This window comes from Chelmon rostratus, chromosome 9 (genome assembly GCF_017976325.1).
Source record: "Chelmon rostratus isolate fCheRos1 chromosome 9, fCheRos1.pri, whole genome shotgun sequence".
Taxonomy (NCBI): domain Eukaryota; kingdom Metazoa; phylum Chordata; class Actinopteri; order Chaetodontiformes; family Chaetodontidae; genus Chelmon; species Chelmon rostratus.
In genome coordinates this window covers 16,517,846-16,545,133 of record NC_055666.1, presented here as the reverse complement: position 1 = coordinate 16,545,133, position 27,288 = coordinate 16,517,846, and the positions used below count along the sequence as shown (strand labels likewise).

The 27,288-nt window shown below is 40.7% G+C and overlaps 4 protein-coding genes across 4 annotated transcripts; all 4 read right to left on the bottom strand.

The window, feature by feature from the left end:
- Positions 1-1,024: 1,024 nt before the first annotated feature.
- Positions 1,025-7,174, bottom strand: pola2 (polymerase (DNA directed), alpha 2). The gene is made up of 18 exons (XM_041944128.1): positions 6,847-7,174; positions 6,545-6,669; positions 6,283-6,371; positions 6,100-6,157; positions 5,879-5,988; positions 5,272-5,471; positions 5,019-5,107; positions 4,436-4,588; positions 3,976-4,038; positions 3,778-3,829; positions 3,473-3,591; positions 3,322-3,360; positions 3,065-3,138; positions 2,803-2,911; positions 2,526-2,632; positions 2,170-2,226; positions 1,951-2,077; positions 1,025-1,732 (listed from the first exon to the last, which is right to left on the bottom strand). The coding sequence occupies exons 1-18, from the start codon at positions 6,929-6,931 to the stop codon at positions 1,580-1,582; spliced, it is 1,809 nt and encodes a 602-aa protein (XP_041800062.1). The 5' UTR covers positions 6,932-7,174; the 3' UTR covers positions 1,025-1,579.
- Positions 7,175-7,654: 480 nt separating this feature from the next.
- On the bottom strand, positions 7,655-13,717 carry zgc:195212 (DUF4554 domain-containing protein). The gene is made up of 14 exons (XM_041944720.1): positions 13,697-13,717; positions 13,375-13,498; positions 13,078-13,131; positions 12,880-12,995; positions 12,587-12,670; positions 12,447-12,502; positions 11,982-12,053; positions 11,567-11,762; positions 10,582-10,705; positions 8,812-8,970; positions 8,595-8,716; positions 8,163-8,273; positions 7,854-7,952; positions 7,655-7,739 (listed from the first exon to the last, which is right to left on the bottom strand). Exons 1-14 carry the CDS (start codon positions 13,715-13,717, stop codon positions 7,692-7,694), a joined length of 1,386 nt encoding a protein of 461 aa, XP_041800654.1. The 3' UTR covers positions 7,655-7,691.
- An 844-nt stretch (positions 13,718-14,561) lies between these two features.
- Positions 14,562-16,622, bottom strand: si:dkey-34l15.1 (thiosulfate:glutathione sulfurtransferase). The gene is made up of 4 exons (XM_041944595.1): positions 16,523-16,622; positions 15,376-15,504; positions 14,968-15,130; positions 14,562-14,801 (listed from the first exon to the last, which is right to left on the bottom strand). Exons 1-4 carry the CDS (start codon positions 16,533-16,535, stop codon positions 14,747-14,749), a joined length of 360 nt encoding a protein of 119 aa, XP_041800529.1. The 5' UTR covers positions 16,536-16,622; the 3' UTR covers positions 14,562-14,746.
- A 405-nt stretch (positions 16,623-17,027) lies between these two features.
- On the bottom strand, positions 17,028-19,373 carry LOC121611577 (LRRN4 C-terminal-like protein). The gene is made up of 2 exons (XM_041944197.1): positions 19,163-19,373; positions 17,028-18,235 (listed from the first exon to the last, which is right to left on the bottom strand). Exon 2 carries the CDS (start codon positions 18,231-18,233, stop codon positions 17,439-17,441), a length of 795 nt encoding a protein of 264 aa, XP_041800131.1. The 5' UTR covers positions 18,234-18,235; positions 19,163-19,373; the 3' UTR covers positions 17,028-17,438.
- Positions 19,374-27,288: the final 7,915 nt, after the last annotated feature.

Here is a 27,288-nt window from a genome sequence, read left to right as displayed (position 1 = left end):
GAAGAAAGCAGTGCAGGAGAAAAGGGTGAGGAGGACGGGGAACATGAGAAAAATCTGGGAGAGGGAGAGGAAGATGAAGGCGAGGGTGATGGTGAAGAAAAGAAGGACAGTCAGAGAGATGAAGAGCAAGAGGGGAGAGGTGTGGAGGATGATGATGAGGCTTCAGAAATAAAGAACACAACAGAGGAAGAAGAGGAAGAGATAGAGGAGCGGGAGTCAGAGGACGATCAGGAAGAAACCTCAGACAGGTTGAAGAATGAAGACGAAGAGAACGGAAAACAGGACTCCGCATCGTCACAGGATGAAGAGGTGGATGAGGAGGAGTGCGAAGGAGGTGAGGACCAAATGGAGGAGGATGGGGAGTCAGATGAGGAGGAGGAGCAGAGAAGGGATGAAGCAGCAGAAGCAGAGGATGAGAGAGATTCAGAGGACAGTATCATCTCACCACAGAACAAGTAAGATAATTAGATAATTCAATGATCTTACTTTAAAATCACACAAGTTAAATGCAACCTGTTGTTTTCAGATCCAAAAAGATGCACATTATCCCTGAAGAGGCAAGTGAAGATGATGATGAGGAGGAGGGGAGTAAAACAGGATCCTCTGACGATGACTCAAATGAGTTCAGTGATGAGGACATTGAGCATCTTCTTGCACCTCAAGAACAGTCACAGAAAAAAGGGTGAGAGCTGTTTTTATGACTGACGGGAAAAAACTAGATCCTGAAATACAGCTTATTTTCTGTTTTATGCTTTCAGAGAAAAGGACCTGAGAGCGGATGAGAAACCCAAAGGTATCGTTACAATCATGAGATAAGCTGCGTATACAGAAAAAAACCCTCATGTTTTTTAAATGATATTCTGATCCTCGCTCAATTTCTTTTCCAGCAACCTGTGATAAGGTGGAGATTTTTCAAATGGAGGAGGCCAGAACGACAAAGACGGATCACCCAAGTGACTCTGAGGAGTTTGACGACTTTTATGACTAAATCTGTTGGTCTGCCTAAACCCTGAGAATACAGGACAAAACTGTCCCTCAGTCAAAGAGAATTTAGTTTATTTAAAACATCAAACATGAAAAAGAAGATGAAACAGCCTGTTAAAGTTGTTTGTTTTCTGCCGTTTGATTAGTGAGATATCTGAATGTTACATAATTTGAATCCAATAATTCCAAATCTCACTTGGATTAACTCCACTACATTAAACTTACATATGTTAAACAATAATTTTTTTTATTCTATTTTATGACAAAATGAAGTACAAAAGACATTTTTCAGCAGTTTTTTTTTTTTTCTTTCTCCTCCAATGAGAACCAGAGAAATGGATACAATGCTCTGACTGACAGGAAAGGAAATTGTACAAAGGGCTACAATAATTTATTGAAAAGAGATTATTGTTGTTGTTTCTGAGTGACTAATATTCCACAACACAACGTGTGTCTCATATAAAAATAAACCAAAGGATTTCAGCAGTACAGTGAATTGTTTTAACATATTTTACATCTGTGCCTACAGAGCGCAGCCCTGGTCACGTCAGCTCATTTCAGCTGACAACGAGCATCCAAAAGTCTTCATCTCCTTTCAGATTTTCACCACCTGAGCAGCCGAACAGGGGCTCACTCTCTTCCCCTCCAGTGATGTGGTGCTGCGCTGGATGAGCAGCCTGCCGTAGGTCCCGCCCACCTGGCCTTTGGTCAGCCGTCCAGGATTGACACACACGCAGCCGACCACGTCCTGAGGACGGAGGTGGAGAAGAGGTTTAAAAGACATTAAGTGTAAATGATCAAAACAGAAAAGGCCCATCATCATCATTTGACTTTTTTTTTTTTTTTTTACTTAAAGCTGCACTTGTTTTATATTGACAATGCAATAAATGACTGCTGATCTTGTAATTAATAATTGAACCTGAATGTTATGTGAAAAGGCTGTTAACAGAAAGAGCAGTTCGGTACCTTTATAAAGTAGCGCAGCTCAGAAGGAATGATGAGAACGTCGGGGGTGAGCGGCATCTGACCGAAGCTCTGGAACTTCTCATAATCCATGTTCACCTCCTCCACGGGCGGGTACAGCGGGTAGTAACTGAGGTGAAAACACAAACATGGCCGGTCAGCAATGTTGGCCAATCAGTCTTCAAAATGGTAAGAACAAGCAAAATAATTCAGGCCTCCTACCTCCTCTGGGTCAGCATGTGTTTCAGAATGCGTGAAAATCTGTCCGATCCAGCGCCGCTGCAACACAATTCATTACAGTGACTTACTGAAATATATAATACCATGCAACAAATGCGTCTGGAATTTGAGTAAACTCTCACAGAAATCTAGCTTTTTCCGGCAAACTGCAATTCTACATTCGTACATGAACAATTATAAACCTTGACTTTGACTATTCACGTCAGTTTTGGGCAGTTTTTGGCCAGGGACGGAAAGGTTTAACAAATTTTGTTGAATGAATTTCTAATTGAGCTCCTTTGCTGGACGAAGGTATGCGAACATTAGAAACGGTCATTTCGGCACACAGTCTTCCTCACCAGCTGATCACCTCCGCACTCATGTGGAACAGGATGTCAGTGGACGTCAAGCCAAAGGTGACACCGTCGATCAGCAGGGTGCAGGGGTCAGGGACCAGGGTGACACGCTGCAGAGTGGGAAGAGAAACACTACATAAGACTTGTCACTTTAGCTACTTTGAGACTTGTGAAAGCCAAAGCTTAAACCTGTACTATTACAATGAGGCTTGCCATGATCACTAACAAGCATGGCAGTTTATTTAGTTTACATATACAATCAGGTCCTTGTGTGTCAGACCTGGGCCTGGTCCTTGCTGAGGTTTGGCAGGGTGAAGGGAGGCTGAGGGTAGATGAAATGATGGTGGATGTCTCTCTGAGAGGGCACAAACACCAGGCGACAGCCAACACTGGATAAAAGAAAACATTAGGCTTCATTACAGTAAGGAATTCAGATTAGACCACATGACAAGGTACCGTGCTGCTCTTTGGAGGTCCAACAGAGCTTAACTAGTGGAATCATTGTGGAATCATAGGAAGCAGAGATGCAGTGTGAGACTCACCTTTTGGTTCCATCTACGACGCTTTCAACGCATCTTGAGAAAACGGCCTCAAACGTCTCGGTCATCTGAGCTTTCTGTTTAAGAAACAGGTGGAGATAGAGATGGTCACACACACTCATGATGAACCAGCTTCATTTGAAGAGCTTGACACAAGCAGTTAACATGTTGAACAAAAGGAGTTCTCATCACCACGTACTGACTTTGTATGAAGAGCTTTAAATTTGTTCTAAAATGCAGAACATCAGATCAGAACACACCTCAATTTGTTCATGTTTGGAATCCACAAATGGGCCCAGCTGGAGGAGAGAAGGGAGGATTAGAAAACCCAAACATAACAGGCAGTCATGTGATGACCGGAAGAGCTACTGATTCAGATACAGCAAATAAATAAATCAATAGTCACTATACCAGCAGGCAGACATCAGGACGATCCCTGACAATGACGTTGATTAGGTCCAGCAGAGGGTCAAAGGTCAGACTGTCCGAGGGAGCGTACGGTCCGCATGCCACCAGGACATTCATAGGCTCTGCAATCACATGAGAAGTGTGTCACAAGCAGACCGCACAGTCAGTGCTGCTGTAGTTCAAACTTTTAAGGATGTACATCTATAAATCTAATCAGTAGATTTACAGAACATTTTACAGATATACAGAAAGTTGTGTGCCATTAACAGGATGCTCTGATACAAACATTAGCCAAAATCATTCGTTACCTTCATCCATCTCCATTTTCACCTCGGAAGTGTAGAAAGGAAGAGGGACTCCCTAAAAAGCATATAACTATTAACAGGAGAAACACAAACAGGCCCCAGCACTGAAGGTTGGGACACTCATCTGAATTTTGAAACAATATTTCAAGCAAACTTTGCTGTGTAAAGGAATTTTTACTTTATGCAACAGAACTTGCTGACCTCATAGAGTTTGGAAGCCATCAGTTTTCTGCCTGTTGTGTTCATCCCCTCAATCACGACCACCTGAGCGGAGAGAAGAGAGGAGGAGATAAATGCTTCCAGCAATGTAGCTTCAGACCATTATTTAGTCTTATGTGGGAATTGTTGAATGGTTGTCAGAGTTCTCGGTCAGACCCTGGGGGAGTCTCATGCCCAGGGTCCTTGGCATGCTCTGTTACTCTTGGTGGCCATGTAACCTGCTGCACACAAACCTTAGTGCACAGGAAAAGGAGAGACCACCACTTATTAATACTGCACTCACAATGCACTCTAGCCTAGTGGCTTGAAATGACAGCATGCACAGTTAGATGTGATTCTTAGTGGAGAATTAGAAACATTTGATTTAATAAATACAGTTAAAAGACTTTTAAAGCAGAGCCATGTCTAGCTTCATTTGCCAAGACAGGTTTCCATTTCTCACCTGACCAGGAAACAGGGAGTATTCTTTAAGCTCTGATAGGTCAACAGGTACTTGCTGACCACCCTGCTCTGGTCCCGCCTCCAACAGAACCGACTGTGCATTCAGTTTGCCGTTACTGTCGCAGCAAACTTGACCCAATACTGTTATACTGTCCTACAGGTGAAGAGAACATGACAAACTCAGCAGGCAGGAAATAATTGCACAAATACGTTTTTAATACATTCTAGCTAAGCATTTAATTAATTCCTCGCAATAAATAATCAACATTAGCATGTTCAAGCTGCAGGGATCCACATACCTTAACTATTCTCCAACCAGTCTATGATACATGGGAAAATTCATATTCATCGCCAACATTTTCCAGCATTTAAGTTCAATCATATTCAACAGTTGATCCAAATGCACAAAGTGTAGCAATAATCAGTTCAGAGTAAAACTGTAGCCTGGTTTATTGGTTTAGTGTTCAAAAAAAGCTAGTAAATCTATCAGCTTCCCAATTACGAATAAAGCTTTTTCTGACTAAAATATTAAATTATAAATTAAACATGTGATGTTTGCAAAACTTTCAGAAACACCTGTGTACCTGGGCAGGCAGAGAGACGGGGGAGAACTCTTCGATGTGGAAGTGAGACCTGAGACCCTCGCCGAGCTCCTCTATCTTCTCCGTCAGCACTGGGGAAATACACACAAAGATGTTCAACTTCAAATAATGTGTACTCATATCTACTGTTTATATTTATCGGAGCTGAGATACACTTAGAAACATATAAATGAACTGCAGCTGTGAAATAAACAACTTTCCATCCAAAGTAGTTTCATTAATTTTTCTGTCTCACCGTTTCGAACATCGCGCAGCCTCTGGAACATGTACTTGTAGCTGCAGCGGAGCGAGTCTTCAGGCCCTTCCAGCAGCTCCACCTGGATGTCTGCACTCAGAGCCTTCCTGCCTGCCCAGCGGGTGCCCTGCACAGCCCCAAATGTAGCCACCACCTCCCCTTTCCCTCCTCGCTGGCTGTACTTCTGTGACGGTGTTGAACTTTAAGAGAGAGATGGGATTGAGGGCATAATCGGGTCACAGTGCTACAAATGTCAATCTCAACAAGTCATGGCCCTGAGATTATGCACTGTCTTCACTTCAAATAATTAAATAAGACAAGAAAATGCATATGAAAATCCACTTATACAAATATGTAATTTTGTAAGACTTGACCCGCATTTGTTTGGTTTCTTACCACTATTATGCAACCTATGCTTGTTTAATTGCTCAGAATTTTTAACTTGCTTTGAAAAGTGATACATGACATTTGCTATTACTATAAAAGAGCAAAATAAATAAGAGAAGACTACTACAATAATACAGAAAATTAGCCATGAAAACTTGTTAACAGGAGAGCATCATCAAAACTAGGAAGCACTACATGTTTCAGCTCAGTTGCTGAGTACCTGGGAGAAAGGATGGCAGGAGACAGCAGCAGGCCTGGGCTGGCCAGCAGAGCTGCACTTCTTTTTGATTGAGGGTGTTCAGGGGTGGTCAGTGCTCGCTTCTGAGAGCCCTACACACACACGCACACACAGTCAGGACAGGGCACATATGGGACCTAGTTCATTTAGCTTTAAATGTGTATATTTCAACAGAAACGCTAAAGTCCACAGTGACGGCATACCTTAGCAGGAGTAGAGTAGGAGTCCAGTAGATCGTCCTCCTCTTCCTCAGCTTTGATTCTGAACAAATGATGTCAAGGACCATAACACAATGGCATGACCAGAGACTTGTGATAGACAACAGATAAATTCAGAAAGAGAAGCTGCTGGATAGTCAAGTGTGAAGAGTTCACTGTGAAGGATACAAGTCCTGTATTGTGTGGATATCTCTGGTTCTGTTATGAGTTTCTTCCTTTCTGAAGCTTTGCTTGCATTTGTTCTTCTTGTTTAACACCTGCAAAGAAAATTAACACACTGTAAATACAAACATTGGTGTGATTGAGAGCCAAGTAGAAAGCAGTAATATCAGTAACACATGTGACAACTGCTTCTGTCACAAAAAGAAACATGCCTTATTGAACATACCATGATCAATTTGAAAAATATGAACAATCAGTTCCATGTTACCTCATGCTCAAACTGCTCCAGGGTGTCCACAGTTAGTTTTAGTCCATTTTTTGTGGTGCTGTAGGCCACCCACTCCAGCACCATGTCATCTGCTTGTATCCTGTTACAGATACACTGCTCCACCACTGAGGGACAGAAGACATATGACGGACAGCAGGAAGAGAAGGTAGAAAATGAGATGTAACGATAATCTGACTAGGACTATAAAAATGTAACGCTACATCTTGTTGGCTGTTTCTAATGGCATTCTTATCAAACTACTTGCTAACTGACAGAAGATCTAGCTCTTGTTAGCTACTTACTCTTGTCAAGGACGGACTCATCTTCGCAGGGTATGTCGAACACTTCCAGCTCTGATTTTAGGCTCTCTCCGGTCACTAATGCCATTGTTTTACGCTTTACAGTTACTAACGTCGGACAATACAGCGTTATGCACGATGCTAATGTTTTGATACTTCGGTAGCTAGCTTTGCTCTCACTTCATAGCAACGTCGACGACCTAATTCTCTTAACAATTGCGATTATTAAGTACTAGCAAGAACAATCAGCTACAAGTTTAACAGTAGAAATGAGGAAGAAATCTGACCAACGTCTTACGTCCATTTCATTTTACCGCGAAAAAGTGCTGTCGGTGTTGGCGGCCGGAATTTGCGTCAAATCCATAAACGGAAGTTAAGCGGAAGTTGGCAAGCCTCCAAAGTAAAAGCCTGTGGTGGTCACCATGGCAGTGTCTATTTAGTTTTAGCCCCGGTCAAATATTTCATTGTTTAATGCAGCTTTACATAACTAAACGATGCAACCTTATAGTCTAAACAAGAATTTATACTTCCTAGTGCATTATATTGCAGGATATAGTTTATTTTGGGTCTATATAACAGAAAAAACATCAACAAAGAAGATCAGAAATCCAGTTCTATGTAGATACATCTTACAACTAAGTAAAGAACATATGTTGTAACACAAGCTAACAAAACCAATGCATTTTTAAATTAAATATTTTACAGATACTACTATCACCACATTTACAACTTGCAATAATACAACACTTAAACAAAATACTCCTCTGCTACAAAATCCTCATTCCACTGTTAACTGCTTCCACCACCTTCAACCAGGACATTACACTTTCAGACAAACTCAGGCACTCTCAGATTTCTGTTCTGGTGGGCTCATCACTCTCATGATGTTCTTCCATCTGTGAAAGTAATCAAGTGTTCTTAGTTTATGGGTTAAAATCTGATGTCTAAAAGCACTGAAGTGCTGCTATAGTAACTGGTTGGTGTCAGTGAAAAACAAACATCCCACTAACCTGAGTGGTGTAGCACCGACTCCTGGGAATGAATTTCCATGATGTCACCCTCCACAGTGATTCACGGAGGGAGGCTGACAACTCACGAGTGTCACGCACCTGACAAACACATACATTATGGATGCACATATGACTTTTTCCACACCATCAACAGGTATCCGTGTATATCCACAAACAGGTGTATTTACAATGTAGCGCATATCCTGATAAGATCTTTGTCAGTGCTGTCTTTGTCAGAGCATGAGAGTTGTGACAGTGAATGTACTGTAAGTGTCTGCATTAGCATTTTTTAAATGAACTTCTTCACACCTTCATGCAGTTCAGACAGGCATTTCTGAAGTCCGTGTTACTGCTGCAGCTCACAATACCGAGGGATGAACTTAGAATCACCTCAGCAGCTGAATGCAGCTTCTCTTGGTCCTTATATGTCACACACATCAACCAAATACACACTGTTATGGCTCAAATCAATTCTGAATTTTCATTAATGTATTGATTCTTTTTCCACATAAATGATTAATTGATTAATCTGCCACAACCTGCAAAAGTCTGACTGTCTTTGTAACCTTTCAACAATAAACTGATTATCAAAACTGTTGCTGATTAATTTTTCTGCAAATCAATTTGTCAAATCATTGTAACTTCAGACATCACACATCAGTATATCAAATTGTCAAAATTATTGTGATTAATGAGTATTCACTCTCTGGAAATTAGTGTGCACGTGTTTCTCAGACCTGCCTTTTTTCTCCTATTTTGGGCTTTCAGTGTATTCTTCAGCTCAGTGTGCAGTGCTGTTCTGACTGCCTGCCTGTTGTTGTTCAGAATATCCTCCAGGTGGTGCTCTATCAACACCTCTGTGCCTATGGGAGGATCATAGATAAAGAAAAACAATGCAAGGAAGACCAACTTTAATACGGTGTTTTTGCAGTGATTTGTACATGCAGCCGTCTCTCACCCATAATATCCGAGAGCTGATTGGAGAATGGGTCACTGTGCTGCAGGAAGAGAAAAAGCAGGAGACTCTGCGGCATTCGGGGAGGACTTGATTCTTGCTCTGCATCCTCCCTGTTTTCTTGCTCTGCTGTGTATGTGCAGCCACCACTGTGTACAAGATCTGCAGAGGACATTAAAACGTTGAATTAGAGGGACGTGAAAAGAATATTAGTGATGATGTCTGCTTTACAATAAACACACTGCAAGCCTACGCTGGTTGAAGGCACACTGGTACAGTGGTGGGTCGTAAAAATCAATATGTACGTACATTGTGGTAACGGAAGACACACCTTTGGGTTGGGCAAGCAATTATCATAATGTTCTGCAACAGTTCTAGTTTCAAAAGTTCATTTGAGTTGAATGTGTTAACAGATGCTTGCAAAGACTTTTCCTGGGTGGAAATGTTAGCAGCTCAAAATGTGTCTCTTTTCAGTCCAGAGTAAACCAACTTCACTCATGTTTTGTTTGTGACAAAGGATCCTCTCTGTTTGTGAAACTTGATCTTCTCTCTGGCAGCAAAAAGAGAGCCAACTGTCTTGTGGGGCATTTTTTTTAATTAATATTCTGAATGAATAAGATTCTTGTGATTGATATAAACTTGTGGTTTTTGCTCGTGGTTATGATTCATTGCGTAATCTACAAGGAAAAGAAATACTTATTATGCAAGAGCGGTTTCTGAGAACTGAGCCAATTTAAAGTTTTATCATGATATGACTGTACTGCATTTAACTGTGCTGCCCGTTACTATATCCTATTGTCTGTGCCAGACAGAGATTATTTAATGATTAAGCTTAGTTCCAGACAAAGTGTTGCTTTACACTCAACCAGACCAGCTCAAATCATCTTCTTCGCACACGGTTTAGAATAATCTCAGATTTAGCCTTTTACTTTAACTGATTACCTGGATGTCTCCAAGATTTTCTTCTTCTTTTTTTTTTAACCATATCAGATAATGTTGACACCCACAAAATGTTAAATTCTTTAAGAAGATCTACTTGTGGAAACTAATGCCGGATTAAGGTATAATTAGATGCTGGAAACACCATGGTCAGAATTAAATGTGACAAATGTACACAATTATTTCTAGTATAAGACAGGATGGAAAAATTTTCTCTGCTCCAGATTCTACACGCCAACTCTGTGCTGTGAGAGTTGTTTTGCTATGTGGAAGCAACAGTACTTTTTGCATTGGAACAAACTCTTTGCAATGAATGTAAACCACTTGTGCAAATTAGTTGCATGTGAACATAATTCGCATGAGACAAGGAAAATTCTGTGACAATAATTTCACTTCCAGAGCCCAGATTTTCAGCGTTAGAGCCGTTTCTCACCAACTCAATGCTGTCACTTTAAGGTTTTTTGTTATTGCGTTCCGTATGTTCTTTTTTCTTCCATTGTTGTGTGGTTTCATTCCTCTGATTCAAATTACGGAGCCTTTAGTTCCATTAAAGTTTTTATAAGCAGCTTCGGGCCAGGGCACATTCTCTAACAAATAAATACAGGTGGTTCAAATTAGTCTTCTTCAACTCAGGCCTCATAGTCAGGAAGTAATCAAGTTTTAAAGTGTTTCAGAAAGTCACTTTTTAAAAACAGGATTAACTGTCCTGGACTTTAGACCTATATCAGGTTCAATTTATACCATATGCAAGAAAACTAGCTGTTACAGTTCATCTAGCAAAAGACGTATACTGGCCGTCAGTATGTGTTGTTCCCATCAAGGGTTGTTATCTACCTTTGAAGGAGGAGCAGCGAAGGCCATGCAGGCCCAGGTCCTGACAGTCCAGATGTGCAGCGAGGTTCTGGAAGAAGGTGGAGGGGCCTGTGACAGGAACATTACTGGGGCTGCATACCAACACATGGACACATGTGAAATCAAGGAAGGCTAATGCGAATCAGATGCCCGAACGACCTCTAGTGAGGTTACACTAAGCAGCATTGGTTCTCAGCCCAGATGTCTGAGCTCATCACCCTCCATCTTTATTCATGAGCCAACCTGCAAACAAAACTCATTCTGATTTCTTGTATCGACATTTCACTCTCTTGCACATTACCCAAATCTTACAACCCTAGGCGAGGGTTGGAACGCAGGTCAACTGGTAAATCCAGAGCTTCACCTTTAGGCTCAGATTGCTAATTACCTGTGCAGAGGTAAGGAAGTAAATACAAGCGCTTGTCTCTCTAGCTCTCTTTTTCACTTGTTACACTACTTCTGTTGTTACTTTTCATGTCAATGTCAATCAAGTGTAACAACTTGAAATTTTTTTGACAGAGGTTGTCTGAAAATGTGCGCTATTATCTCCCTATTTATATTGTATCGCGTCTCTATGACGGCTTTTTACTGCGTCTTGTGTGTGGCCGTTCAGATCAACTTGAAACACATTTGACTGCTGTGGTCGAACACCACTTAAGAACTAGATCTGTTCGTAAGCATAACCCGACCCTGAGATACTTGAACTCTGTAACATGGAGCAGTGACTCACTCCTAATTCAGAGGGAGAGACCACAGACTTTGACTCGGAGGTGTTGACCCTCATCCCTGCTGCTTTCACACTTGGCTGCAAACAGTCCCAGTGCACACTGAACGTCATAGTCTGATGAAGCCAGCTGAAGCACAACCTCCGCAAAAACAGTCCTGAGGCCTCTATAACTCAGCTGCGCCTGTAGATTGTGCCCATGAAAATCACAAACAGAATCGTGATAAAATCAGCAAAGGATATTTGTATGTGAGTGAGTTGTGTTGCTAGATTGGGGTACTGCAGGACACAGGGGCTCAGAAGTGTGACAGGTTGGACACTGAGCTCTCCAAACAGGCCCTGCTCCATGGCTTCAGGTGGGATACTGAGTGGCAACCTGTCTCCAAGGACAGGGTGTCCTCCCTGACACCAGCATCCTTTCTTCACACATTCTGGAGGCCTTTAAACCCAAGGAGAGAGTATCACTTCCTATAAACAACATATATGTATATGCCCCAACATATTCAACATGTGTTTGTTGCATTAATAGATGAAGATAAAACTATTTTGGTTACACATCCGTTTATGTCGGGTTCTACTATTTTTCCACTGAAACTAAGGCAACATTGATCCACACAAACAACTACACATTCCATAATATTAAAAAAGCATTACTGACTGTGTGCTACATGTGACATCCAAGATCCGAGAAGGTTGGTTTGCCCATGCAACTTTACTCTTGATCTTCACACTGCAAGAATATGGATTCAACGTTAGCGCTTCATAAAAACAGGCCCAAGGGGGTTTAACAAGAGTAGTGAGCAATTCTGTTTCTGTTTGTTATTATGTTGTAACTCTTTAAGTCAAAAAATCAAATCTACATCTTTGCAGTCTTTGCATGTGAGGTCAAGTATTACTTGTACATGTTAAGAAATTTTAAGAAACAAAATAGATTAAATCTGTGTAATACAGAGTGGCTAAATGAATCATTGCAGGCATGTCAAATTTATAAAGAAGATAAACAATTCAAAAACAGTTTGGAGTAAAACCGTTCCATTATGTGGTCACCTGACAGGTGGGAAATTTGCTAGATTTATGAGAGAAGAAAGCTATTGAGCTGTGCCTGCGTTGTTAGCAGTCATACCTAAAGTCTTGCTGAAAGGTCTGCTGACTGAATTTGAACCTCAGGTGGATTTTGATCTGTGAAAAAGAAGAGCAGTCACTTTTTTGTTGCCTCATTTGAAACCATGCTATGGATACATGTCAGGGTGAACCATATCCTACCCCTGCATTAGTCAAACTGAATGTGCGAAGGAACATTTCTATACGAGCACACCACTCTGGCATGACAAGTCTTGCATCTTTCATCTGTGCAGTGCAGAGATAAAGAGAGAGATGATATGTCACACACTGGTTCACCATGATCATATATCACTGATGACACTTTAAAGGACCTTGGGACATTCCTCCAACAGAGCTTACTATAGCGCTAAAACAAAGACAATGCTCAGGCTCTAATCTCGTTAATTATTATTCATGCTGATAAAATGCTTCTAAAGGATCGCTGTTGTTTGTACCTGAAACGACAGGAGTAATCTGAGGGAACCGTACAGGTCAGTGAAGGCACACAGCTCCTCAGGGTCAGGCTGAGGACACACACAGGGAAACACGCTCTGCTGCAAATCTGTGAGGACTAATGTCGCAAAAAGAGGTGATGTGGAGATGTAGTGTACAAAAGCTGAAGGTGTATGTATATGTTAGATGTGTGAACATACCAGGTTGGAGAGCTTCCTTTTTAATCCCTGTGCACCAGGGACCAGCAGCTGCAACTGCACCACAAATGTGAACACTGTTACAACACTTGGTGAATACAGTATGTCACATCTGTTTGTTTTATCTTATAAAGTTGTAAAGTAAATCCTAACAGCTGCTCCACGCTGAAATTAGTCACATTAGTGTGATAATGATGATGATGAATTGTAACTTGTAGAATGATAAATATTATTCCATTTGCGATTCATCCAGAAGAAGCAGCTCACATGATGGGACTGTAGAGAAGTGTTCAGGCTTACCAGTGCAGTTCAGACTTTGAACAGAAGCTCCTGTTTCAGTCCACAGAAGTACCAAAAGCCCCCCAGCAGTCTTTAAACCACGCTGTTGTCTTTGCTTTTCCAAAAGCATGACCAACCGCAGCACCTGAAGAGGTACACAAGCTCCTTCTTTAGCAAGCTAAAGCTATAGCTACGTTATGCTAGCTAGCTTCAAACCTCGACTGACCACTCTCTGTTTTATAAACGATTAACTACGATCAGAGATTAACTGTAAATTAAACAATAATTTTACACATAAAAACGTGGTGTTTCTAGCTGGAATAATCATAATTTAAACCAGTACTTGCTGTATTTCTCTGAGCATCTTCAGTGAACTGCCACAACTTATCTGCCTCGCGCACCAAATGGGCTTTAATATCGCACACGTGCGTCTGCCAATATGTATTCACAGAAACGAGAAAATTCTTCCTGCAACATGATTTTCAAACAAACACTTTTCTACATCATATATCACACCTGTTAATGTTGCATCTATGAAATCATAGGTAATACCTTGAGAGATGAGGAATATCTCATAGCAAATTTATGAAAATTACCTTGACTCCATCACTGTAATTACTGGGGCACCTGACAGAGGAGAGCCAGGAATTTGCTCATATTCCTCTTGGCAAACTGGGTAAATGTTTCTTTTGTCTAAAAAATGTAAGTTTTAGTCTAAATGTTCTTGCACACCAGACTACTTGACACCAGGTATGGGAAGTTGTCAAACTCTTGACTGTGAAAGAATCAAAAAGTCCTGCAAGTAATCACTTGTTTCTGCCTCACATTTTCATGTTCAATATATATGTGTAATGCATTCATATTTTATTTTTGGCTCTTCCAAGATATTAGAGTCTAAAAAAATAAGTGTACTGAATCTATACTTCACTGTTAGAGTGTAATCGTAGAATGTAAGCTCCTCTTCATCTCTTCAAACCTTATCAAATTTACAGAAATCACTGAGGACATCTTAACTAAAGGTCTACTTACTAGCTTTTCCTTGAGCTGTCAATCACATCTCACCATTTCACTCATCAGACTTTCTGTTAACATATAATCTTTGTACTACATTTGATGCAACAAGTGTCAATGCCTTTTTAGAATGCAGAAAGTGCTTTTTTCCCCAGTTTTTTCATGTCCAGATAATGATCCCCACAAACACATGTAAATCTCTGTAGATTGTAGTTTATTTCATTTGTACCTTCAATACAATGATGCATTGTATGACAACAAAACAGTATCAAAAGATAAACAAAAAACACACACCCACAAAAATGTTTATCTATTTTGTCTGTCTAACTTTCACAAATAGTTATTTGTATAAATATATATGAGGCTTTGCCTTCAACATGAATCACTTCCCCTCTTTCTCAGACCACTCCTTGTATGCTCCGGCATAGTTACGTGCACTGAAACAGAAGACAGGACAAATTTTAGAACAATAAGAAAATGTGCATGAGCAAAATCTTAAAACTGTGAAGGCTATTTATGAATGACACCTGGACTGTCTGTTTAAAAGCGTGTGTGTGTGTGTTTGTGTGTAAAATGTATAGCAACTAGTAATGACTAATTTACTTCATGTATCCAAGTTTGCTGGCTTTGTCCGTGGCCATTCCCCCTCTTCTGCCCATTTGGCAATGAAACACCAGCTCTGGTGCGTCCAACGGTGGCTTGGTTACCCCGTACTTGGCCTTGAATGCTTCTGGCTCCATTGTGAGAGCAGCTTCTACTGTATCAACTGATGAAAGGGAGGAAGACAGAAAAGTGTTCAAGATAAATAAATGATGGACATAAACATTACTGTCGAATACAAAACATTCAGAACCTGAAAAAACAGCCTACAGTTCAACAGATAATTGACAACGAAAATAATCATTAGTTCTAGCGCTAGTGTTCAGTATGAGACCGTGGCACGTCCTGTAAGTATTTTAACTTTGTTATTCTTTTTTTCCCTCTTTGGAAATGCATTTAATAGAAGCTCACTTGGGATGTGAACAGATCCTGGAATACGTCCTTTGTCCAGTTCCTCTTTGCTGCGGACATCAACCAGAAACAGATTCTGGCTTTTTCCCACAAGCGCTTTCAGATCCTCATAGGAGATTTCCTTGGTGACTGGCAGTGAGAGAAGAAGCACATTAAAGTCTGATAAGCCTCTGTTGAATACTCCCATAAAACTGCACCATTCAGTCTTCTCAAACACAGGTATGACTGTGATAAAGAAGTGATAAAACAGCCTGACACAAGATTTTATTGCGAACCATTGTAGACTGATAACCCGCATTTTCATACAAAAGCAAGTACCGTACCTGTTGTATGCACCTGCCCACTGAGGCACACAAGTGGATACGGACAGTGTGATTATTAGGGATGAAATGAAATTTCAGTTTGTTTGTGTTTAACTAAACTAATTCAGACACAGTGGGCTGTTGACTCATGTGTTGGTGCCACAGCGATCTGTACCAGCAAACTGGTACCAGAAGAGCAACTCAGACTAAATGTACCTTCAGGGTACATTCCATTTCAAAAGATTGCTCCCTCATGTTGCCACTCTTACTTTTTTTTAATTAGGGCGTGTGTGAGTTTGTGTGTGTGTGTGTCTGAAAATTAGGAGTAACGGTACACTGCCCCCACTCGCCTTTGATGTAACAGGTTAGAGAATGCAAACATTTACAGTGTTTTGCTTCACTTCAGGGTGAAATTATGAAACTGCTTTGCTGGTTGTTGCTTGGGCAACCAGTTGGCACTCCCTGGGCATACAAGTAGCGTCCGGTTTGACCTTACTGTGACTTTTATTATCTGCTGAGTCATATTGAATCGTTACGGTACGCATATTAAAAAGGAACTGTTTCCTGACTGAATATTTATTAAACAGAAAAATCTGTGCTCGAGATACTGAGTTTAATGCTACAACTAGTGACCTAGCGACAGCATAGCTACTGTTAATGGCACTTTACCTGCCGTAGTTAAAATGTATTTACAAACTAACGAAGTGTGAAGTGGTTAACTAATTGGCGGAAACTGAAAGTTTGTCCACCAATATTAGGGACGTTTCAAATTTTTCCTAAAATTCGGATAGACGACAGTTAGTAAATCATGTGAGTCTAAATTAGGGAAGTGAAAAAAGACTCACCTGAGCTCGCCATCCTGATTGTATGAAGCCGTTATGAGTGCCAACAAGTTTATTTCATACGTAAAAAAACAATACACCTTCTTCCTCATCTTGTTTAGTGACGGATAATTGGCTTAGACGCAGGGGGTAGGCGGGACTTGAACTGAAAGAGTTCAGTCGCTAGCCAATAAAATGAACTTCCTACAAGCAGCGTTTTTTGCAAGACTTTCAAAATAAAAATTAAGAAGTTGACGTTGCAGTCACGTATATACAGACTGTAATAGAGGGTGCAGATCATTTATCTATTATTACAATATCCACTATTACTAGTAAAAAAATACTAAAATTTGAGTGAATGATAACATAAGTGCAGATGCTTCAATACAGCACGATATGTCAATATATCATATCAATATGCTAAGGCAGAATACAGCTGTCCTTGTGGCTTGTGCTTTGGCTGCACCTTACAGACACATCATGTTGTTTCGTGCAAAACCTTTTTGATGAAAGCAAAAAATTCAACCAAGACATTTTACAGTTTTTATTAAAATACGTTTTAGTTTATTACAAAAGTTTCAGTCAGTATATCCTAAAAATGATTAATATTTACAATTCATTTCAGCCATGATAAAATGAAAAAACACAACAACGAACCTACAAGGGTTAATTTGCCAGCAAATAAACCTGTAGCTCTAACCACACATTAACAGAATTGCCCATTTGTTAGTGTTATTCCATGAACACTACTCTTATTTTTCCCAACAGGTTTACATATTCCTTGAAACAGGACTGTATACAATTCGTTAACCTTTAATCAATTATGACACCACCCCAGAACTATTTGGCAGTTGTTCATGGTTACACCATTCCTGTGCCTCCTCTGTCAAGGTGCCTATAGTGTGACTGGGATGGATTGTCTGTGCTGAACTAGTCTGGATCACAGAGTTCCCTCTGTGCTGTAAGAAGGGTTCCCGAGTCCATCAGCGGAGTCTCTCTTTGCCTTTTGACACAATTTAAACTTCCAGAGGATCACAGCTGCTATGATGAGGAGTAGAAGGAGGGAGACTCCTCCTCCTATGACCCCAGCCAACAGTTTATGGTCAGAAGTTTCAGGAGGGTCATACCGCTTACAGGAGTAGTCTGATGGGATGCTGTGTCCTGCATTGTTCACTGCCTCCACACACACTTTAGTCCCAGCTTCCAAAGATCTGACCAAACCTCTTCGCGAAGCAGCCTGAAACTCCTGGGCATCTCCTTCATTTCCCTGAATCACCACTCGGTACCTAGACACCACAGAAGAAGGAGCGCACCACTGGACCTCCACCTTCCCTCTGTCATTCCCTTCACTGATTGGCAGCATCAGACGGATGCGGGGTGCATGGGGAAGCACATCAGGCCCACTGGTCCCGGGACAGAGGCACCCAGTCTTTGCTTTAAGAATGGCACAGGGGTCCTGATTCTCCAAGCAGGGGTCGTATTGACAGAGCTGCGTCGGTCCCCGTTGGAGGCGGGTAGTTCTCACGGAGGACAGCACTTCAGGAGGAGAACTGTGGGTGTCAAGGTAGTCATCTTCATAGTCATTGTCTGAATCCACTGCGGTCATGAATATGATCCGCGGACGAGTGACAGGAGGGGAAGCAGAGGCTGCGTGAGTGAAGAGGTGGGAGTGGAGGAGGGGCGAGGCACTCAGAAAAAGGAGGAGAGCAGCCAGGTCTCTGCGAAGTGATGTCATCTCTGTGCACACAAATGACAAAAATACAGAAAATACATCTTTGTTCATTGTTTCTCTATTGACCTTGTATATCACAGTTATACCTAGAGGCCAGTTATGAGAAGGAAATTAAAGTGAAAATTAAGTGGAATAAAGGAACTGAAATGAGGAAGTTGTAGTTGCTGTGGTAGTGGTCACTACGTCAAAACACAGAAACCAAAATACAGAACTTGATGGCTTTACTGGACAAATCAAAGCTGGACACGAGGATCCCCAGTGGTACCAACAGTGGATTTCAAGAGATTTCTTTCTCTTTTAACAGAAGACAAGACATGTTTGTCGAGTGCGGTAAGACATGAAACAAATTTCTTTGGCTTGTCGACTAGGATGCTATTTCACCTAAGTTTACAGCTCGGAAATGACTCTGTGTATAATCAAACTGTCTAACCATCCTGTAAACAGCCTTGGATAAATAAATGCTGAGTCCTGGAAGAAAAAAGCACAACTATTGGGGTGACACTATCAGCACTTCCATTCTCTCCTGGCGATAAGCCAGGTGAGTTTGGTGGGAACTCAAAACTCTGTGGTTGATTCTGGAATAACCCTCACTCTTAGAAGATGTTTTCTCACACCTTTAAATGCTACTAATGATTACATCGTTAAAAACTCTGGTGGTTTGGTTGATAATAGGTAGTTATTGTTCTGTCTTTTTTCATCTTTAGATCTTTTTCACATACTTGTGTACATTACAGCCCCGACCATTCTTAATTGTTAGCACATTGCATTGAGAGCAATGAAAAACAGAGACTCAAATTCCTCGCACATGTACACATGCTTGGCCAATAAAGCAGATTCTGATTCTTGCACTGTTTTGCATCTGGTCAACACACATCACCATTATTATAAAAGTGGCTTAAAGGGAAAGAAGCGTTGAAAATGGTTTACTGTACCTGATTGTTAGTGATGGATACTTCAAGTTCTCTCTTTCTCCCTTGTTTCCAGTCCGTCTGCTCTCACCCTGTACTCACTACGTCTTCTGTTCTCAATGTTTTAAGTTGCTTCAGTTGGACTCCCTCCTCCTCAACACCCCTCCTTTTCTCCCCTCGGTGCCTCTCCCTCCCATTTCACTCTGCCTCTGTCTTCTGTCTTTTTCCACATCTTGCCTTCTTCTCTTTCTCAACAGGGCTTCCAGCCAGCCATCGCTGCTCTTTTATATTTCTTTTGTGTGGCTGTTTTTTCTGCGAATGTGTGTCTGGAGAGTGAGGGGCAGGGGGTGGGGGGGACGGAGTCACCATGTGCCTGTGCGCTGCTTAGCATATTAATTTACAGGGCAGCAGCATGAGGCAGGCTTGTGCTTGTTGCAGTATGCGTTTGTGTAATCCGGAGGTGTAGCTGCCTGCTTTTGATTACTTCTTTAAAAGTTCCTGCATACTCTGCAGGTGTTCTTGTGGAAACAAACAGGACATAAGGTCATTGTGTGTTTATGTGTGCCTTTGAGAGTGGGGGGTGAAGAATGCATGCATGTGTATTTATTATGGACCCCCGTACACCTCCTGCAGCCCCCATCGCGGCAAGCTGGGGAGGGGGCTGATCAAGGCTTTCTCCTCTCTCATCCTTTTATGGGGTAAAGCTGGCAAAGCAGGCGTGTTCTTTCTTATTCCAAGTGCCCATGCCCACATTGCACGGATGAGAGGAAAAGTACCAGGGCAGAGGCCTCCTTCTTTTCCACTTTCAAAACTCAAAGGATTATACTCACTTCATGACAAAAAACCCTGATGACTTTACCTTCTCTTAGAATAAACAGCTTCATTTGTATTTGAGTTGGAATAGAGGCTGTTTACTGTTAAGTACACAAGCACAAACAAGGGAGAGCGTGTCGCCAAGTAGAAAGAGGCAAAACTAACAACATACAATAAACTACAGTGAAGTGAGGTTGTGAGAGTGTGCACTTGTGTGTACAAATCAAGTCTGTTCACAGGATAAGGGCTCAGAACTCAGAAACAATAAATTATTGGGAGACAAATAAACACAGAAGAGAGACTTAAATGTACAGCCACTTAAACTGTACAGCAGGAAACAGAGTGCAGATTTATGTGCTGTTTTTATACACAGTTTTATGTTGGGAAAATGTGGTGTTCATATTCAGATTTATTGTACAAATGTACAGATTAAGATTGAATATGAAAAAATCTGAAAAAGGTGTGTTTCACACCAAAACTTGGCTCAAGACTCACTTAAACTTGGAGTAGGTGTAGGCTTATGTAGCTTTTAAACACACATGCGACCTGTTTCCTTGTTAGTGGGTGAGCTTGATGAGGCCAATGACATTGTTCGCTCATCTTGAACTACTGAAATAAATGAGCAACAACTTCCAGTAGGCCCAGAGCCAAATTTTAATATCTGACAACCATTTTCTCATTATGTGGCTATGATTGTTATATTATGCGCTTGCTTAAAGGGACTGCGGGTGGGTCGCGGGCGGAGAAGTGACGAGCTCACTCTGTTCATTGTAAAATGTGTTGTTCATTAGGAAGATGCTGAGAATCTGCATTAACCATGCGGGATTGCTCAGAAATGACGGTGCCTCGGGTGGAGGCGTCAGTCATAAAGCATGGCTTGGTACTTGTTATCTGCTATGTGGAAGGCATTACTTCTAAGGTATTACTTCCAAATAAGCTTTTCTCCAGGCTAGATGAAACACACAGCCATGTTCTCTCATGCTGGGTGGCTGCTTCGAGGCGGACGCCTGTATAGAAGGGGAAGATGGACTGAATGGAAAAGCACAATGATGCCTCCTGCAGCAGATTAAAAATTTTTAACCAATCATGCTTTAGATGAAGTCACTCCCGTATTTCACGTTTTAGGGGATCATACTTGCCAGGAATTTTCAAATATTGTTCATTGTTTGACAAAGTGTAGCTACTGTGTGGTTGGTAATATCTCATCCATTCATTGTACCCCCGAGGATAAAGCCCATGACTTTGGAGATCCCCTGACTTTTTCTCAACCACCATCATGAGGCTGACATCTTAGAATCATTACTGAAATATCTCCACAACAATGGGATTGATTCTCATGAAACTTTCAACAGATATCCATGGTGGCCAGATGATGAATACTAATGGCTTATCACAACGTCTACTACATGGATCGGCACACGATTGTTGGCCCCCGACTTTTGCCTTTAGCGCCACGAGGTTCACAATTGTGGTTTTGAGAGCACTGTTGCATCAACAACTGGACGGATTGGCATGAAATTTGATACAGACATTCACGCAAAGAGGAGGTGTTTTCCTCAAGTCTGCCCTCATCTTTACAGTTTTTCAGCTTTAAGATTCAGGTTGTTTTGGCTACATGAGACAAGCATCTCTTCCACCCCCTGTCAGTCCCTCGTCAGCTACGTCAGGAGCTGATAAGTTTCAAGAGCCCTCCTGCAACTTGATGATGCAGGTTGCTGTGACTTATCAGAAGTCTAAGTGATTCATTTCAGCATTGACTCCTAAAGGAGACAATCTATTCCCATGAATTTTGAGCTCCACCTCGTCATTTCTTGCACAAATGTTCTCACATTTCAAGTATAGTAGTAGTAAGTATAAAGTATTTCATCATCCAGCTGCCTAAGGTCATATCTCCTATTCACCAAGTCTACCTGAATTAACAAGGTTTCAAAAACAAAGAAACATATATACACTAGGTCCACCATTCAAAAGTTCAGAATTGGTACAGTCAAATGGCTGAGAGGCCTATTTTACGTTTCATTCATTTAGGTTGGAGAGACTTTTGAAAAAACAACCAGACTGACAACTGACAGGGCAGAAAGAGACAAAGATACCTCTAAGCAACAGGTATTTAGAATATAAGAGCTCACCAGTCATTGACAAAAGAAACTGCGAATTTAACATCAAAATCTGAGCTGATTTAAATAGGACCACGTTTCTGTTTCAGTGTCAAGCGCACAATAATGCCTATAACAAGCTGGATTAACAGGTGTGTTGCTTTAGCAAAGCTGTTCTTAAAACTCTAGAAAAGCAATAGAGGGTTGGTTTAGGGTTAGCACTGTTGGAGCTGGATCACAGAATGTCAGCTGAACATATTGTGGACTGACAAATCACAGTTTGAACCTATTCAATCTAACCACAGGAAAGACCGCAGAGGGCCCAAAGAAAAACAGGTCCCTTCTATCAACATGGTGGTTCAGTAATAATTTGGTGTCACTTACGCTTCTCTGGACTGGAAGACAAATTCAGAATCAACAGGTATTTCAGGGGAAAAGTGATTACAACAGTATGCATCTCTGTGGAGACATTGACAAGATGGAAGTTTTAATCTTTTAATTTTTCTTGATTGAGGCCAAAACTACTTCAAAAGTAAATAATACATCTGCTGTCTGACATATGCTGTTAAAGTAGCCATTATTGAAATATAATATAATGTGTGATTCCAAACTTTTGGATAATTACATCAATGATGCGTGGGGATATGGTATTTTGAGTGTGCCAGTGATCAAATTTAGTCTGTGACAAACACAATTATGAACACTGAATGAGTGTCCACTGGCAGAAGTACAGATACCACAAATGAGGACAGGCTCATGTGCTATTTGTATGAGTGAGCTCATACTTGTGTGTGTGGGTAAGAGTACATCAGAAAACGACTGAGCTCTTATTTTGTTCAAATAAGGAAGAGGACAAGACGGTACACAAACAACATATAAAGTGTTTACAGGGACCATAAACTAATAAATAATCTGTACCGTTCAGATCCACTTTCTCGTGTCTCGAACTTTGCCTGTGATCATATCATCATCACTTGGCAGAGAGAAAAACAAAGGGACTCTGGGCATCTTTGTAGGGTATATCACATGCAGTAAGCACCTTTAAACCACTTACAATCCTACTCACTTATACAGTATAGTGACTAATAGGCAGCTCTTTGTTCAGTAATGCTCGTGATCATGGGCATGTTGGTCAATCCCTAAGAATGTCTGGACTCACCTTTCAGGTGAAACCAAGCGCAGCACAGGAGGCAGACACATAACTCCCCTCAGATTGTACCACTGATACGGGTTGCTGTTTTGTCTTCGCCGGTGATGAGTAAAGCGTTCAGTGCTCACATGTGGAACTGTTCAATAGTTGTCTTCAAAGTGGGCGACATCACTAAGGAGACAGTGACTATTATACACAATTTTCCGCTGCCACTGACAGCCCAGTTTGAGTGAAGTTTTGTACAAACTGTGGTTCCAAGGCCCCCGTGGAATGAAGGAATCCAGTGAGTGTGAGTCATACTACTCGAGATAATGACTAGCCCGCCAGTGCATTTTCCCTCTCCCACCAGAATAGCGTGTTTCAGCTTGCTGCTGGACATGTATCAGACAACCTGCACGTTTCCCCGCCACCATCATCTAATTGTAGATAGCCCCGCAATTTCACCAGAGCGTTGTAAACTCTTACCGGAAGTGAATGTGTTTATTTCTTAAGTCAAATAACAGCCATTGGAGTCAGTAATTACACTAATAAAAACCCTTTACTTTCACATTCACTCACTCAGTCAGCGTCCATCTGTCAGAGTCAGAGATGCGTGGGCCTCTCACAGATGCTCATTCCCTCTGCTACCCACACCTCTCTGAGGAGTTAAAGCATTCCAGATTAAACAGGAAGCACTTCTATTCCAACCACCTTTGACCCCCCATTTCATTCAAACGGAATCCCAGGGTAGTCTTGAAACCAGACTCTGTAAAGTTGTGTGAACTGCTATTTTTAGGTTAAAAACACTGTGGAGCCAGTGTGGGTTCTGCAGTCTCGCTGTTTCTCCAGGGGATTACAGGAAACTGGCATGTGATGATGTAGCAACTCCATCTGATGACATGGTCCTGCATTCTTGCTTCCACTGAATGTGGAGTTTAAATCCACCCTGCCGCAGTGGACCTTAAAGATATTAACCTTCGTCAGCAGAGGAAATGTGCTAAACACCCATTTATGTATCCTGTTAATGTTATTGTTAACTGTGACAAGATTTACTTTACTGGATTATGTGGCGATGTTACAACAACAAATGCAAACGTCACATGTTGATATGTCTGTTACTTTTGGAGGAGCAACAGAATGCCTCACACTTCAAATAGATTATAGATAATACAATATAAAATATACAAAGCATCAGTGGAAAGTGGGCATGTTGCAGGACTACACCAGATTATAATCAATATTTACAGGTTGTTGCTATCACATCTCACTTTTTCTACATTACATGAAAAGATACTTTGAATGATTTCAAAGTTATTCTCTAACTGGTGTAATTTCACTGACTTTATTATTAAATTTGACTGAATTACATTAAACGCAATTACTGACAATGAAAAAGCAACTGCCTACAACCTCTGACTCATCTGTAGCCCTAACATGACTAAAATACCAGCCACATAACAAATCTTTTTCACAGTAGACATTTTGACTTGTGGTAGTAGGAAATGATACTAATAATAAGAATGATTGGCTCCATTCTGTTCAAGTGTCCAATTGAAACTGAAGCAGCATCAATTTTAGTATTTACCACTCTGCTTTTCCTACTGTGTCTAAACGTCGTCAATTAAAAAAGGACTATGCATTTGTTAAAAATATGGCAAACCTTTTGTGTTGTTTTCTGAAACAGACCAAGACAAGCATAAAGAATATGGCTATGTAAAGGTCTGCTGAACTGTAGCATATTAAGAAAATAATTTCAGAATCAATTACACTGAATGTCAAATGTTGAGTAACTTCCAACCTTCCTCTTACAAATCTGAACAACCACATACACAGAGTTGTAGCTCCACTTAGTGGTGAATACTAGTTTTTGTCGCATAGTATCACGAGACCAGAAACACAGAAATCCCCTGAAGCCTCATGGGAAAAATCTATCTCTGGTTTTTGCCTATTTGAGGTTATCTAATTGAATCAAATGGAATGATAAATAGACTTGACTCTGATTCTTTGTTCCAGGAAACAGGCAGAAATGATACACTTCAAGAGACTAAAAGAAATAAAGTATACACACACACACATGACTTATCATATATGTATCTAATATATATGTGTGTGTATGTTATTTCGATCCAAATGGCGTTATGCGGGATTAAACTCATTTCATTGTTCTAATCTTGTGTACTGTGGGCATGTCAAAGAGGATTATAATGCAATTTCCGCTTGAGCTTGTGTTTTTGTTGCTCACTGACTTGAAAAGTCTCAAGTGTGAAATTCTCTCACTTTAATTTTCTATACTGGGAAAGTCTCTCTCTCTCTGGCCTCTTTTCCCTCGCTTCATAAAGATTTTTACGGTTGACCTACATGTTTTAAGACAACACACAAACATCATCCCAGCCTCATTTCAGTATATACATTGTTGTGTAACAAGTATTCAGATGGTTTATTTGATAAAAGGTGACAGTGGTGACAAATAACTAACCATATTTACGCAATCGCTATACATGCCAATACTTGAGTATTTTCATTTTATACTTCTACTCAGTACAAGACATTTCAGATGGAAAAACTACTTTTTTCTAATGTCTAATATCAGAAGAAAATCATTTTAGTACTCCAGTGCATTTTTATTACTGTGGTACTTACTTGATAATTTACATATTGATAATAATATAACTATTTTACATACTAAATATTGCATAGTTACAACTGTAATTCATCATATTCCACAAGATAATAATTTGGTTTGTACGTAAAATCGTATTCTGCAAAGTAACTAGTAACTGCAGATTACTGGTGGAAAGTACCTAAGTAAATCTAGTCAAGTGCAGTACTTGTACTGCAGCATTTCAGTTTTATGCTACTTTGTACCTTTACTCCACTACATTGCAGTGGAAAATACTTCTTACCCGACAATGTCTGATAACTGCAGTAACTAGTTACTTTGCAGACAAAGACTTTCTGTACTTTACATGAATTCATATACACTGAACCACCCATCAACAACTACATCAGTAAAATGCTGCTTACATATATTATTATTATTAATAATAATAATAATAATAATCCAAGGCTATAGAACAATATACAACTCACATGGGTGTTTTTCTGCAGAAAAAGTACTTTGTTTTGCTCTAAACATTATACACTTTTTGTTTAATGATTTTGAAGGCTGGACTTTTACTTGTAATGGGAATTAATATAAATTAATTAAATAATTAGTTAAAAGTAGTGTAATACTACTTTTACTTTAGATGTGTATACTTCCTTCATCGCTGCAGCCAATAAAATACAGTAGAGTCAAAAGTGCCATATTCCCATTTGAAATATTGTAACATGGAGGTATGGAGTTGCATAAAATAGAAATACTCAAGTAGCATACTTTTACTCAACCTAGTATCTTACTTGAGTAAAGGTATGCCAATTACTTGTACTTGGATTGTGAACATTTGTTTTGAGCAATTAGCGAGTGAACACCCAGGTTAACATGGAACATGGAAGCTGCTGTCAGGAAATATCAGGTACTCTACATGGGGGAGGAAACCATCAAAAACGTTACACCACCATATTTTTGGCGTTAAAGGAGTATTGACTGAACAGTTGTTAATTGATACCTAACTGGTGAACAGAAGTTAGCTTAAGTTACTCTATCATACTTAGCCTGGTGGAATATTATTAATATTAATATATACATTCACAGCAATGTAACGTTAGCTTGGCTATAGCTACACACAGCCACTGTGACACATTGACAAAGATTTTAAACGTAAAACGGACAGAGACTTGTTTAACGGCTAAACCCTCTCCCGTCTGTGAGGAAAACAGCGACTGTACATGCTAGCTCATCCGCGTAAATCTGCCTTTTCTAGCAGCATATACGGCTCTAACAGCTGCCACCGTCGACCGTTAAATAACGACACAGCACGTAGTTGTCAGTCCGGTCCGAGGAGGAAAGTAGGCTACAGACGGTGTCAAATGAGGCTGAGAAGTGCTCGGGTGTTTACGTGAATCCGATGAAACACGAAGTGCAAGCTCGTCCCACAACTTTGCCGTAACTGTTGTGAAGCTCCACCATTGGTTCCGACCGTCCATCCGCCGGGAAAGGGAGGCGGGGGCGA

Bases quoted from the DNA above. Each gene is read 5' to 3' on its own strand.
- pola2 (XM_041944128.1), bottom strand. From the start codon at position 6,931: ATGGCATTAGTGACCGGAGAGAGCCTAAAATCAGAGCTGGAAGTGTTC. The intron at 3,139-3,321 runs GTGTGTTCTGAT...TTTCTTAAACAG, and splicing joins CCAAACATGAACAAATTGAG to AAAGCTCAGATGACCGAGAC. The intron at 1,733-1,950 runs GTACCGAACTGC...CTCCGTCCTCAG, and splicing joins AGCTGCGCTACTTTATAAAG to GACGTGGTCGGCTGCGTGTG.
- zgc:195212 (XM_041944720.1), bottom strand. From the start codon at position 13,717: ATGCTCAGAGAAATACAGCAA. The intron at 12,671-12,879 runs GTACAAACAACA...TGCACTGCACAG, and splicing joins GATTACTCCTGTCGTTTCAG to ATGAAAGATGCAAGACTTGT. The intron at 7,953-8,162 runs GTGTGAAGAAGT...TGTGTTTGTCAG, and splicing joins CCTGTCTGAACTGCATGAAG to GTGCGTGACACTCGTGAGTT.
- si:dkey-34l15.1 (XM_041944595.1), bottom strand. The intron at 15,131-15,375 runs GTGAGCTTCTAT...CCCTTTCATCAG, and splicing joins AGGATCTGTTCACATCCCAA to TTGATACAGTAGAAGCTGCT. The intron at 14,802-14,967 runs GTAAATTAGTCA...CTTCTGTTTCAG, and splicing joins AGCAAACTTGGATACATGAA to TGCACGTAACTATGCCGGAG.
- LOC121611577 (XM_041944197.1), bottom strand. From the start codon at position 18,233: ATGACATCACTTCGCAGAGACCTGGCTGCTCTCCTCCTTTTTCTGAGT.